This window comes from Podarcis tiliguerta (genome assembly GCF_965153285.1).
Source record: "Podarcis tiliguerta genome assembly, chromosome: 1".
In the NCBI taxonomy this organism is placed as follows: domain Eukaryota; kingdom Metazoa; phylum Chordata; class Lepidosauria; order Squamata; family Lacertidae; genus Podarcis; species Podarcis tiliguerta.
In genome coordinates this window covers 21,650,908-21,666,096 of record NC_139534.1, presented here as the reverse complement: position 1 = coordinate 21,666,096, position 15,189 = coordinate 21,650,908, and the positions used below count along the sequence as shown (strand labels likewise).

General features: G+C 41.5%; 1 protein-coding gene across 1 annotated transcript in view; it reads left to right on the top strand.

Annotated features, from left to right (window-relative positions):
- Positions 1 to 15,189, top strand: part of LOC310664846 (dynein axonemal heavy chain 11-like) — a 215,207-nt gene that overhangs the window by 23,841 nt on the left and 176,177 nt on the right. The window contains exons 13-21 of the mRNA XM_083414512.1: positions 2,471 to 2,554; positions 4,839 to 4,997; positions 5,097 to 5,219; positions 5,373 to 5,495; positions 9,800 to 10,024; positions 11,220 to 11,311; positions 12,102 to 12,228; positions 12,330 to 12,479; positions 13,613 to 13,846. Of these exons, the coding sequence (XP_083270638.1) occupies positions 2,471 to 2,554; positions 4,839 to 4,997; positions 5,097 to 5,219; positions 5,373 to 5,495; positions 9,800 to 10,024; positions 11,220 to 11,311; positions 12,102 to 12,228; positions 12,330 to 12,479; positions 13,613 to 13,846 (1,317 nt within the window). The remainder of the gene's footprint in view (positions 1 to 2,470; positions 2,555 to 4,838; positions 4,998 to 5,096; positions 5,220 to 5,372; positions 5,496 to 9,799; positions 10,025 to 11,219; positions 11,312 to 12,101; positions 12,229 to 12,329; positions 12,480 to 13,612; positions 13,847 to 15,189) is intronic.

The following is a 15,189-nucleotide window of genomic DNA, read 5'->3' as shown; positions in this document are numbered from 1 at the left end:
AGAGAATTTCCTGATGGGGATTGTTGTGGTTTGAATGAGCTTGAAATAGGCTCCTCTGATGGGAGAAAAATATGTCCTTGAAAATTAATTCCATTCTATTTCTGCTTTGTGCCATGTGGCAAGTGCATGTATGACAATGCTAAATTATTTATGAACATGTGCCTAAAATGAATAAAACACACAGGAACAATGCTAAGAAAAACCAGATGCTAGAGATGCACATCAATATTCTATTTGATGATCTTCTGTCTCTAATGATCCTAGGATTTCCATTTTGTGTCATTTCCAAGTCTGTTTACATAAAAAAAAAACAACCACGAATGGAAATAACGAGTGTCAGTGCTAAACCTGGAAAAAAGAAACTCAAGAGAGAATGTTCCTTTCCTTTCCCTATACAACATTCCATATAAATGCATAACCTGAGATGGAAGCAAATGGTTCCTTTCTACAATAGAATAGTCCTTCCATCATAGGAAAGGAACCATTTAATTCAGTACAATGTGTTTCCTTAGTCCGTTGATGGAGTCCATTTTTGCTTTAAAAAAAGGGGGGAGAGAAAAGAAGCATTAAAAAATGTGTATTGTTTCATCATTTGTCCTTCCATCTTTGGCAATTTTTATTTTATGAGCAGATAAGACTATAAGATGCTGAGTCTGACAGTTTCTTAAAGGTAAAGGGACCCCTGACCCTTAGGTCCAGTCATGGACGACTCTGGGGTTGCAGTGCTCATCTCGCTTTACTGGCCGAGAGAACCAGCGTACAGATAATGCTCTAAATGAAAACTTGGAAACCCAGACATTTCAATGAGCATGATATTTTTTATTTTTTGGCAATTTGTCATTCCTGTCAGTCAATGTAAAAGTGAAAATGATGAAGCTGTTGCTTGAGCAGTCCACCACTACAAGGGCCCAGATGTTCATGTACATCTGCTGCTGCTGCTATTTCTATAGAATCAGTTTATAGGGGGTTGCTAAGTTGACAACTGAGTCAAGGAAGGCCTGAGCCAGCTTATCAACTCTACATTCCATCTGTGTAATCCATGACGAATAACAAACTGAAAACAGTTTGTATGAAAGATATAATTTGGCACTGGCACTAATGTGTTCCTCTGTTCACAAAAATGCAGAAATGTCCACCACATTTCACCTTCATTTGTAGCCCCTTCACCTCAATCAATCTCTACCATTGCCAACGAGTAGACTTTCACAGGGTTCTGTGATTTGCAGAAGGAAAGGGAGATGCGAAAGCCCGCTTTGGTGAAGATTAACTCTGTTCCATTTATGGAAAGAAAGTTTGGGTTGGATCTTAAGATCTCTCTTCTAGGATAACGTAAGGGAGTCATTTAGGGAGGGGGCAGGTAGCTTCAAACCACATACATGTGAGTTGTCAGAGCTCTGGTTAAATATGAAAAGTAGTCATAACAAAACTTAAAATATACTGGTTATGTTTTTTGTTTGGTTTTGTTTTGCAACTGAGGCTGCACCTCGGAACCCATAGACGGGACGTGGGTGGTGCTGTGGGTTAAACCACAGAGCCTTGCCGATCAGAATGTTGGTGGTTCGAATCCCCGCGACGGGATGAGCTCCTGTTGCTCGGTCCCTGCTCCTGCCAATCTAGCAGTTTGAAAGCACGTCAAAGTGCAAGTAGATAAATAGGGACCGCTCCAGCGGGAAGGTAAACGGTGTTTCCATGCCTCTCTGGTTCGCCAGAAGCAGCTTTGTCATGCTGGCCACATGACCCAGAAGATGAACGCCGGCTCCCTCGGCCAATAAAGCGAGATGAGCGCCGCAACCCCAGAGTCGGTCCCAACTGGACCTAATGGTCAGGGGTCCCTTTACCTTTACCTTTAGCCCATCTAAGCCCCATTTAAGCCATCTTGACTGGTGAGAAAACCCTGCACTGTTAATCTCAGGTTAAGACAAACCTTTGAATGTTGCCCCACTACCGAAACCCGAAATGGCACATTGATCTTAACATTTAATGAACATCAAGGAAACGAACAGACAGAATTTCAACAATTCTTTTTGATTATACATTTTCCTTTTCTTAACCAAGTATGACTGATGATAGCAAGTCGGACAAATGAATTTGGAGCAGGGGAAGAGAGGCTTTCTAGCAAATGATTAAAACATCAACCTCCTCTCTCCAGGTTTAGATGAGAGGGCTTTCTGTTGAACGCAAGAGAATTTCTGTGGGGATGTAATGCCTTTGGAATATGAATCTTCTGGACAATGTTTTCTCTCCCTTAAAAAGCTAGCAAGACTTTCTAGTGCACAGAATCAAGAATACATGTCTCCTTAGATTAGATTTCAGCCTCAGTAGGTTTCAGATTTTGAAAATCATTTTGTATGCATTGTACATTATACATATTTATACACAGAACCTACAGGTGAGCTTGAAAACTCTCTTTGCATCCTAAGATGCTGCAAAAAATAAAAGTTATGGGATTCTTCTTTCCTCCTATCTACAGATGAGCATTAAAGACTGGATGAAAACTCCATGGAAACAAATAAATGTTGAGCAAATGGATGTGGACCTTAGAAGATTTTCAAAGGTGATAAATACTCCAAATTACTATATTGTATTTACATGCACTGTACTTAACTGAGCTGGCAAACCAATCTTTTTGCATGCAGTAGAGTATACAGTAACTTTTGGTTCTCGAACTGAAGTGGTGCCTAGTGCCTGAGAAGCACTGCAGAGAAAAGGCATGAGAACTCTCAGCTAGACTTACTTACACTGGTTTAACAGTAATTCCTTCCCCCTCAGAGAACCCCAGGGGCTGACTTCTGTCAAGGCTGGCAAGCTGTAACAGAGAATTCGCAAGCACCCCTACCATGCTACGATTTCAACATTTCTTTGCCGGAAGCCAAGAAAGTTGAAAGTGGTTTGCAGAGTTGCTTTATAGGTTTGCAGAGTAGATAATAGCTTTCTTGTCCTTTTGTCTTGAGCTGTGGGGTGCTTCCAGACAGGCGTTGATTGTGGGATCAGTGCTCCTCATGCATGCAATGAGCCCACACTCATTTGCTGTGTGTGCATCATGCCATTGGCATCAAAATGCTAGCTGCCATTCTCCACTCTCTTTGAATCCCAATTTATCCTTTCGAGGGAGAATCTGGTATTATTATTATTATTATTATTATTATTAACAACAACAACCTCAAATTAAGCCTTGATTGGAAGCCCCTACTTTGGGATCACTGCATTAAACACTGAGATGTGTTTAAATGGTATGCACTTATAAAATTTGCCTGTTAAATGAATTGATCATATTTTATTTTGTCTGATTATCTATCTATCTATCTGACAAAATGTTATCATCTATCTATCTGTCTGTCTGTCTGTCTGTCACCTATATCTATCTTCTATCTATCTATCTATCTATCATCTATCTATCATCTATCTATCTATCTATCTATCTATCGATCTATCATCTATCGATCTATCTATCTATCGATCTATCATCTATCGATCTATCTATCTATCATCTATCATCATCATCTATCTATCTTCTATCTTCTATCATCTATCACCTATCATCTATCATCTATCATCTATCATCTATCATCTATCATCTATCTATCTATCTATCATCTATCATCTATCATCTATCATCTATCTCTATCTATCTATCATCTATCTATCTATCTATCATCTATCTATCTATCTATCTATCTATCTATATCTATCTATCTATCTATCTATCTATCTATCATCTATCTATCTATCTCTATCATCTATCTATCTATCTATCTATCTATCTATCTATATCATCTATCATCTATCTATCTACCTATCATCTATCAATCAATCATCTATCTATCTATCTATCTATCTATCATCTATCTATCTATCTACCTATCATCTATCAATCAATCATCTATCTATCTATCATCTATCTATCTATCATCTATCATCTATCTATCTGTCTATCTATCTATCATCTATCATCTATCTATCATCTATCTATATCTATCTATCTATCTATCTATCTATCTATCTATCTAATCTATCATCTATATCTATGGCTTTGTAAATTAATACATATGGCCTCACACACTGATACAGCTCTTTTACACACAGCCTATGAAGATACAAGTTATGTGTGTGCAAGCTTTGCCCCTGCACAGAACTGTCTCTGCATTTTTGCTGGGCACAGATTGCAGGACCAACGGCTATGTGCGTCCATTTTGTCTGCATGCAGACTCTCTGTGGAAAAGCTGGACAATCTGTGAATGATGAGGGGACAGGAGCAATGGACACAATCTCAGCCATAGATGCCTGTCTGGGGGCCAAGGCTCTTTGGGCCCTCTCAGTGTTTATTTTTAGGGAGCCAGGGCCCCTCATTGTTTGAGGCCAAATGCAGAACTGGATGCAAAGTGATGTAAGGAAACATAGTATTGGGCCCCCTCAATGTTCTTCGGAAGATGGCACCTCTGATCTCAGCCCCCCAGCCCAGTCAGTGCATTGAGCACCCCCTGTTTGGTCAATTGAACAAATCTCTAGTAGGGAACATTGCAGTTGCAAAGGATCTTCATTGTGCAATACATGCCCCCACCCAAAGTATTACATTTGGATGATATCTGGCCTACCGAAAACTTAAACCAGGCATAGGCAAACTCGGCCCGCCAGATGTTTTTGGACTACAACTCCCATCATCCCTAGCTAACAGGACCAGTGGTCAGCGATGATGGGAATTGTAGTCTCAAAACACCTGGAGGGCTGAGTTTGCCTATGCCTGGCTTAAGCATTTAGTTTCTGAAAGCAACTTTTGTGTTTTACATCTGTCTCCCATTGCTTGCTTCTTGCTTGCTTTTCACTGTTTCTGTACCACACAGGACATGAAGACTTTGGATAAAGGAATACGTGCTTGGCATGTATACGTGGGATTAGAGTCAACAGTTAAGAATTTGTTAACCTCCTTGAGAGCTGTGAATGAACTTCAGAACCCTGCCGTCCGGAAAAGACACTGGCAACAACTTATGGCTGCGACAGGGGTATAGCTTTTTGGCTGCGTACACTGGAGCTGTGTGCACACAAATGCCATATCTTATCCTGAGCTGCAAATGACTTTTCTTTTCAATTTCGTTTCCCAGGTCTGCTTTGTCATGAACGAAGACACTACACTAGGGGACCTTTTAGCTCTCCAGCTCCACAGGGTAGAAGATGAAGTGAAACATATTGTGGATAAAGCTGTGAAAGAAATGGCAATAGAAAAAGTAGGCCACAGTTAATGTATTATAAGCAGCAGCTGCTTTCGTAGGAAATAGTCAACCGTCCTAATGACACTGAAGTCAGGGGCGTGATGTGCATATAGTGTTAACAGGACCAGGACTGCACTCGTGGAACCGATTTGTTTTGTTTTTCCACAGGCACTCATGGAAATCAATCAGACATGGGGTGTTATGGATTTCTCCTATGAAGAACATCACAGCACAGGCACGCCATTGTTGAAATCCGATGAAAACCTTATAGAAACACTAGAAGACAACCAGGTGATGGCTTGCTCTGAATGTTTTCTCCAAGGCATTATGTAGCACGCCTGCCAACTATTTAGAGTCATTAATCCAACTCTCTGAGCATTTTGGAGGCCCATGCAGAACTTTGTGTGTGTGGCCTTTTCAATTCTAGCCCTTATTTCCCAGAAGCAGTCGATGTATTGTGTTGAATGCGAAGGACATAACCCGTTATTGTTCCAAACAATAGGCATGAGCAAGAGATCAGTTTTGCAGTGATTTCAGGGAAGACTTCGAAGTTCTGTGGATGAACCACATTAGCGTGATTGTAAGTCGTTGGATGGGATCCCGTGAGAGTTCATTTAAACAGAAACAATGCCTTCTAATATTTCCATGCACTTTTTAAGAATACATACAACGCAAATAGTTTTTTATATTAGATATTAAATTGATTTAACCCACATCACAACCCCCCTGATTTTCCAGAGTTTTTAATTTTTGTCAAGTCAAAACAAATTTTTAAAATGCAGTGGATCTTTATGAATGCATATTATCTGCAAGAGATCATAGTTCTACACTTGGCACCACACATCCTACAGCAGGGGTCAGCAAACTTTTTCAGCAGGGGGCCAGTTTACTGTCCCTCAGACCTTGTGGGGGGCTGGACTATATTTGGGGGGGGGGGAGTGAACAAATTCCTATGCCCCACAAATAACCCAGGGTTGCATTTTAAATAAAAGCACACATTCTACTCATGCAAAAACACCAGGCGGGCCCCACAAATAACCCAGAGATGCATTTTAAATAAAAGGGCCCATTCTATTCATGTAAAAACATGCTGATTCCTGGACCGTCCGCAGGCCGGATTTAGAAGGCGATTGGGCCGGATCCGGCCCCTGGGCCTTAGTTTGCCTACCCATGTCCTACATGAATGATTGGTTCTTGTTCTCTGATTCTATCGGGTCCACCACACTTTTCAACATCTTTTTGACGGCATTTCTTTTGGGAGGTACTAAACATGAAATTGATCTCAGGAGCTTAAAATCTGTTTGTATATCCTGCCTTTTCAAAATCTTGAGTCAAATTGAAAAACAATTAAAAAACGCAATGAAACGCAATCAAAAGTGTTATTCAGAGGGAGAAGGGGGGGGGGAAAGCTTTTAAAACAAACAAACAAACAAACAAACAAAATATTCCAGTCTAATTGGTACACTTAGCTAATCTGTGATGACAACATTTATAGGTAAACAGAAACTGGCAATAATTTGTACACATTCCAGTTTGGTTGGTCTGTACCCAAAACTATTACTTATGCTGCAGGTGTTCATCCTGCGGCAACTTAGAGGAGGGCTTTCTCTTTGATGTCCCCTAATCTCTGAAATAAACTCTCCGTTCAGATATGGCAGGCACATACTGTGGTGATTTTCCACTGGCTGTGAAAAAAAAACAATTTGCTCAAGCTTTCCATTTCTTTTGAATCATTAGAATCAGTGCTCCCCATCCCTAAAAAATGTTTAGAGGTACTCTCATTGTCCTATTCATATTGAAATACTGCCCCTCAATGATTCACCAAATGTTTAGGGGTATGTGTACCCCTGTGTACCCCCAGAAAAAATGCACTGATTAGAATCAATGGCGGTTTAGAGGGACTGCAGTTCTTACGGCTATTTAAAAAAGCACAACCACAGTGTGTTCTCATTGAACTGATTGATGCAAATTGCATTCTGGACCCGTTCACAAGAATGACTTTTATGAGGCTGTCACTGCAAAAAAATGATGCCATGGGTTGAGAAAACTGGCAGTAATTAAATGCTGAGTCACTACTTTACTGTGTCAAGTTATTGACAGGTTGACTTCAGTAAACTAAGCACACACTAGTTAAGTGGAGTGCTTGCAAATGCTTCAGGGGAAAAAAATCTGATGTTCAGGCATGACTGCTGATGCTTACAAAAAAGAACCCTTAGGAAAAAATGTAAGGGGAGACCCCCCCCCAAAAAAAATAACCTAATGAGGACTGAAGGTACTCAGTGACCATAAAATTCTGGCTGACTTGCAGAAACCATAAACCATGTGGGAGGGGAAATAGAATACAGTGGTACCTTAGTTGTCGAACTTAATCCATTGTGGGAGTCCATTCGACTCCCGAAATGGTTCGAAAACCAAGGAGCGGCTTCCGATTGGCTGCAGGAGCTTCCTGCACTCAATCAGAAGCCATGGAATCTGTGCTGGACGTTCGACTTCCGAAAAATGTTCGCAAACTGGAACTCTCACTTCCAGGTTTGTGGCGTTCGGGAACCAAGCCATTTGACAATCAAGGTACCACTATAGAATATTGTGGAGATGGGTATGGCTGACCAGGACACTGAACAGTAGTACTTTGCACTACAGTAATGGTTGCAGGTCCCACTTTTCTTCATAATCATAGTAGTTAAAACAAGCATTATGTAATGAATAGCTCAGAGGAGTTCGTCTTTCCTATTATGCCCTCCTGGCACTCAGTTCAGCACCAGAACAGGCTGGAGGGTCTGGGATGGAGGGTTTGGTGTATAAAAATTCTCCCTCCCCCTCTCTGTCCAGGCTCCTGGTCTGTTTATGTGCTGATCTGGAGTGTCTGTGTTAGCAGAATGTGCTGGGGATTCTTCTCACAGCTGCTCATCAGTCCCAGTCTGAGCTGATTGAAGTGGTCTCATTGCTGAGGAGTCCCAGGGCGATTGTCTTGGGGGAATCTCAGTGTTTATGCTGAGACCACTTGGATATGGGGTGTTTGGCTCCCATGACTGGCATAGGACCACCCCAATATATCACCAGCCCAAGACAAGTAGCAGGTCTAAAGTGGGGGTTTTGCAACTCCTCCTTTGTCATAGTCAGACGACTTCCTGCTGAGTTTTTGACTTGTGTCAGTTTGTTCCCTCTGCAGGGCGAGGGATCTGTTAAGACAGGCCATCCCTACAGAGGCTGGTGGATTCTAAAGAGCTTTGTGAGATTCCTGTGCTGGCATGGTTGTGAAATGCAGGGTGATCTGGGCAATTGTTAATTGTTCCTTGGAGTTTTCCCCTGCTAGGCAGAGCCAATACAATTCTTTGGTGCAGGACAATTTGAGGACAATGAAAGGAGTTGAGAGGCAACTAGAATACAAGGGGAGGAAAACTCATTTTCAAGCCTTGTTCCGCAGCAGTGATGGTGCTGAAGAATTAATTCTTTTCCATTAGCCACCATTGCCACCATCTCAATATTTCCCAGTGGACCTTTCCTTAAGTGGTTTGAGGCCTCTTAAGCTCTGGCCCTTTGGATGGTGTAGCAGAGCCCTCAGTAGCATGTTATGACATATGTAAGAGTCATTTTGAGGGTACAATTGTTTGCATCCACCACAACTTAGATTCCACAGTTCTTGCAGTTCATCTGTGGAGATGGCCATTATGCTGTCTAGTCCCATATTATTGGATGAATTTCAGTAATTTGGACTCTGGCAGGTGGACTTGGTGTTTGGTCATGATCGTGTGACAAAATGTTTTTGCTTGTCATTCTAGCAGGAAGGGGGTGACTGGTAGAGTTAGGGAACTGGGCCTAGTTACCCATGGAGGACACTGATTTTCTAGCTCCATTTCAGTTGGAGTTCAGGCCTGGTTTTGTCACTAAAACCATCTTGGTGGTCCTCTGGGAAGAGTGGCAAGAGGAATGTAACCCAAATAATGCTCATTGTTTAAATTAGGGATGGGAGGAAATACTGTTTCAATGCAAAATTTCCAGAATCGGTAAGTGAACTGAAACACAGCTATCCTTCAAAAGGTTCACCTCTCTGAATTTTGTCCTGTAGTTCTCCCACCAGAAAGTGAATATTATCTACAAAACTACAGTTTATTAGCAAAAAATATTTGTGGGAGTGTGTATTATTAGACCAAAATTGCACACAAAATACATAAATTGGGAGAAATGTGCATGAAAATCTATATGAATTTTCATGTGGACTTCTTAAATGTGGAAATGGGGCAAATAGTAAACTTGAAAAATGAGAAGCAGAGAGAAAACAAAACTGACAGACGCATCCACTCCTAGTCTTAACCTTGGACGGATGTACATTGGTCATTTGTAACGTTAGAAACGTGTTATTAAAATGTGACACCAGAGGGCGCTGTAGAGCAGTGAGCCCTCGACAGTGGAAAATTGCATTGAGAGTTATATAACGTTACATTTAATAACAGTTTTACAGATCAATGTAGATCCTGCCCTTGTTTATATTTGATATATATTATAGAACCTAGTTAAATCATTTTAAGAGGCAACCAATAAATATAAATTGCAAATTAATAAATACTGTACTTGGATGTATTCAAATATTGTTGCAGGTGCTGCTTCAGAACATCCTGATGAGTAAATATGTGGAATATTTCCTGGTGGAGGTCAGTAGCTGGCAAAAGATCTTAATGGTAGCAGACATGGTAATTTCACTGTGGCTGGAAGTGCAGCAAACCTGGGCTCATCTCCAGAGTATTTTCACCAATTCTGAGGATATACGGAAGCAGCTTTCAGAAGATGCTAAAAGATTTGAGGGGATTGATAAGGATTTCAAGGTATGAACAAGCATCTCAATCTTTCCTTCTCCACAAACTATGTGAGAGAGAAAAGAATGAAGACTTATCTCAAATTCAGACCTTAGAGTCCTTGCAGTTGGTTTGTTCTGCAGTTTGTAATTCATCTCTTCTGGTATGCACATGTACTTTAGTCCAATTAAGCTCTAATTAACAGGGGAAACTTTTCTTCTTAACGGTGGTGTCGGAGGGTATTCGCCAGGCAAAGTGCTTTTGCACTCAGCGCCTCCCTGGCCCCTGCATTCCATGCCAGAGCGAGAACCAGGTAACAAGACAGACTGCTAGTGAAGCCCATTCCCCTCCCCCGCCCCTGGGGGAAATTTGCAATAATGATTTACCCTCTATCATCCTTGTTTTTCCATCGCCTACACTCTCCCGCTGCCATGGGGGCTGCCGCCATTAAGGAACCAGAAGCCTGCAATTTTTATCTCCCTTAAACTCTATAGCTGCTGAATTTTTAGAGGCTATTAAATTGTCACTCATCTGGCCACATTTGGTCATCAAGAGTCACTTTCAAGCAGTTGTGCAGAAATAGTTTTATATAACGGACAGAACTAGCTTTTGTTTCAAGTTTTTAATGTGACACGTTTCTTACATAAATACAAATTCCAAGGGGTAGTCATGTTGATCTGGTGACAGCTTAAAGACCATCTTCAAAGCTGTGTTACTATTATAATAATAAACTACTGTATAATGAAGTTGAATGCTGAATATGCATCTCTTTACTCTGGCCTCTCACACTTGAGATGTGTGTGTTTTGGACCCACTCTATTCCCGTGATGTTAATTTGTTTTAATTACTTTAAAATTCTGAATTAATATTTTTTTTTGTATCCCACCTTGGAACCAATTACTACTATTACTATTACTAAATCAAATCAAATACCTTTATTGGCATCACTTACTACTACTATTATTCAACCTCTTTGCCCAGATCCCTTTTCACAATTAACCACATAAAGCAGGTAATCCTAACAGACATATTTTTTCAGACTAAATATGACTTAGCCAGGTTGTCTTAAATTCACATTCATGGCTGAGCAGAGATTTTACCCTCTCCCCTATGCAAATGCAACACTCCGCTTGAAATGCCCTGTTAACTCTCAAAAAGAAGCTCCATCCCACTTTGAAATATTATTTTCATTTCCTTCTGCTTTTCTTCCCTCTTGGTTGTTCAGGAACTTATGGCTGTGGTGGTGAAGGCAAAAAAAGTCATAGAAGTAACAAACCAGATGGGATTACTTGGAAAACTGGAAGTTCTTCAACAAAGGTTTGACTTAAATGGATCTAAGGCTTACTTATGGAAGTATACATCTGAACAGGGTTCTAAAATCCCTTTTTGTGGAAAGGAGGGGAGATTTTTTGTTGCTATAATTGAAAATCAAAACCTTTGCTGATCTCCTGCCAACCACTCAGTGATCTGCCAGCAATTTATCTTCTGCAAGATAGATTATGGGTACAGTCATACCTTGGGTTGAAATAGCTTCAAGTACCGTATTTTTCGCTCTATAAGACGCACCAGACCACAAGATGCACCTAGTTTTTGAAGGAGGAAAACAAGAAAAAAATAATCTGAATCTCAGAAGCCAGAACAGCAAGAGGGATTGCTGCGCAGTGAAAGCAGCAATCCCTCTTGCTGTTCTGGCTTCTGGGATAGCTGCGCAGCCTGCATTCGCTCCATAAGACGCACACACATTTCCCCTTACCTTTTAGGAGGGAAAAAGTGAGTCTTATAGAGCAAAAAATACGGTATTTTCGGGTTGTGCTCCACGGCAACCCGGAAGTAATGGAGTGTGTTACTTTCGGGTTTCGCCGCTCACACATGAACAGATGCTCAAAATGACGTCACGCGCATGCACAGAAGCAGCGAAACGCAACCCACAGACGTGCAGTCGCATCTTATGTTTACTTCAGGATGCGAATGGGGCTCTGGAACAGATTCCGTTCGCATCCAGAGGCACCACTGTATTTGACTCCAGTGACTACCTCACTGGCAATTCTAATTTATGTTCGAAATCATTTTCTTTCTTTCTTTTACATTTGTGGACTTTGTTTTTCAGGCTCACGCTTTGTGAGAAATCCTTAGCGGATTACTTAGATGCCAAGAGACTCACCTTTCCAAGATTCTATTTTGTCTCTGCAGTGGATTTGTTAGAAATCATCTCTAAAGGAACGCATCCCAAGCAGGTATTTTTCTTCTTCTCCCACTGACGTTGTTTGCTTTGCTAATTCTTGATGGCGGCAAACTGAAGCCATAACATTATTAACTTTGTAAACCTGGTCAACAGATTACCAGGCACTTGGTGAAGCTCTTTGACAATGTGGCCGACCTTAAATTTGAAGAGGACACAAACACTGAGATACAAATGGCCATAGGGATGTACAGCAGAGAAGGAGAGTTTGTGGCCTTCTCGGAGCCCTGTTTCTGCAAGGGGCAGGTAAATCCAGAGGCAGAGAGCAAGCCAGGAGAAGGGTATCATATCTGGATCTGGAGCTGAGAACAATTAGCTTAGCAAAGTCCACAGCAAGTCAGTGCAAATCAAGTATTTTGTTTTGTTTTGTTTGTTTTGTTTTGTTTATGTATTTTATTTTATTTTATTTTAAAAATAAAATAAAAGGAAGGTCAGAAGCAGTTTGGGAAGCGTAGCCAATATGTTTTTAATACATGGTTGGAAGAAAAATTAATAAGGAAAGATAATAAGAATATATAGATGATTTGAGAAGGTTGTAGAATGCAAAGATTATTGTAAATTGTATAATGTGGAGGAAATCGAGTGGGGGCGGAGGGAAGTAGGAGGAAGGAGAAAAGAATAATATGATAGATTGAGGAAATAGAAATGTAAACGTATGGGGGGATGGGGAGGAAATGGTGTTGGCTTTGGTACATTGGTATTGTAAGTAATATGTGAAAACCAATTAATATATATATATATATGTTTTTAATACAGTGGTACCTCGGGTTACATATGCTTCAGGTTACAGATGCTTCAGGTTACAGACTCCGCTAATGCAGAAATAGTACCTTGGGTTAAGAACTTTGCTTCAGGATGAGAACAGAAATCACACGGCGGCAGTGGGAGGCCCCATTAGCTAAAGTGGTGCTTCAGGTTAAGAACAGTTTGAGGTTAAGAACAGACCTCTGGAACGAATTAGGTGCTTAACCCGAGGTACCGCTGTACTGTGTTTATCAGCCTGCCAGCAGCCTCTTCCTGCATCTCTTTAAGGGCTTTTGGAAGTCTAGGTCCAAGGAAAGCAGAGGAACTTGCAATCTCACGCAACCTTCGGCATTCCAAAAAACAGGACCTTGTGTGAAAGGTCATTGATAGGCACCACCTAAAAGCACAGAGTCCTAGAACCTCAGAATTCGAGAGGAGCTCCCCCTGTTGTCGAGCGCAGGGGGGTGAATGGGGAGGGCATGCAGGAATTACTGAGACTAAGGACATATCTGATTTCCCTTCTATTCCTTTGTCTGTATACATTGTATGAAAGAGGCACAAAAGCACGTTAAAAAGAAGTGGGCTTTTCTACTGCTTGACTCCATAATATTGGTGTACCTGTCTACATGCTTCAGGCAGAATGCTGGTTAAGCTCTTTAGAGGAGGCCATGCACAAGACAGTCAAGCAGAAGATAATGGAAGCTGTGGCAGCCTACGAGGATAAGTCCCGAGACCAGTGGCTGTTTGACTTCCCGGCCCAAGTGGCTTTAACCAGCAGTCAAATCTGGTGGGCAGCTGATGTCAGAATGGCTTTTGACCGGCTCGAGGAAGGCTTTGAAACGGCCTTGAAAGATTACAATCGCAAACAGGCAAGTGCAATAGACCTCGAAAGGGGAGCATGTGTAATGTGCCACAAAACACACAGCTTGCAACACAAATGTCCCAGCATCAGCCCCAGAAATAGCCTTTGCTGCTGACAGTTTATTGTTGTTGTTGTTTAGTTGTTTAGTCGTGTCCGACTCTTCGTGACCCCCTGGCCCAGAACACGCCAGGCACTCCTGTCTTCCACTGCCTCCCGCAGTTTAGTCAAACTCATGCTGGTAGCTTCGAGAACACTGTCCAACCATCTCATCCTCTGTCGTCCCCTTCTCCTTGTGCCCTCAACATCATTTCCCAACATCAGGGTCTTTTCCAGGGAGTCTTCTCTTCTCATGAGGTGGCCAAAGTATTGGAGCCTCAGCGTCACGATCTGTCCTTCCAGTGAGCACTCAGGGCTGATTTCCTTCAGAATGGATAGGTGTGATCTTCTTGCAGTCAATGGGACTCTCAAGAGTCTCCTCCAGCACCAGAATTCAAAAGCATCAATTCTTAGGTGATCAGCCTTCTTTATGGTCCAGCTCTCACTTCCATACAGTTCTTTTCCATACACTTCTTTTGCCTAGTCGCCAAGGATATGCAACAACGGCAGATACACCCTGATAGCAGCCATTGTTTAGTGCTCTGCAATGGGCATGGGACTAGGAAGCAGGAGAGGGGAGTTTAAGCCTTACCAGAGGGATAAGAGAGATGGTTCCACTCACCTTTCCCCTGCCTGCAAAGGAGAGGGACTTCCTGGACTCGAAGCTACAGTGCAGACAATAGAGAACAGTTCCCTAACCACCACCACCACAGCCGCTCGTAGTAGCAGACAGTCATCAGACACATTTGTTCACCTTTAAATGCAAACTGAATCTAATTTCTCCCTTTTTCCTACACAGGAGTGGCATTCCACTGACATGATAGGCTTCTGCCCAATTCTACAGCACCTCAGCCTTCAGATCTTAAGCATATGATTGTACTCCTAATGCAGCAGAATAAATGAACACAATCCCCCCCCTTAATCTTGATAAAGGAGTTTAAATAACAAAGCACAGTTTGGCTATTACGGATTGTTTTTCTAAAATGCTGTATGATATGTGCTACATTTCAACCTCTTAACAATTCCATCACACTGAACACGAAAGCAAATGCAGTACAAATGAGTCTGCCCACCAGTATTTAATTCATATTGGAATAAATGGCTACTAGCTGAAAAGTGTATCTTTGTTATTAAGGAAGCAAATTACAATTACGAGAAAACAATACCACTATTAGTTTGCAAAAGTTATTTGCGTTGATTAAAAGCACCAATAAGTATGCCTTGCTACCAGAACTGCTCCATTTAGCACTTGAC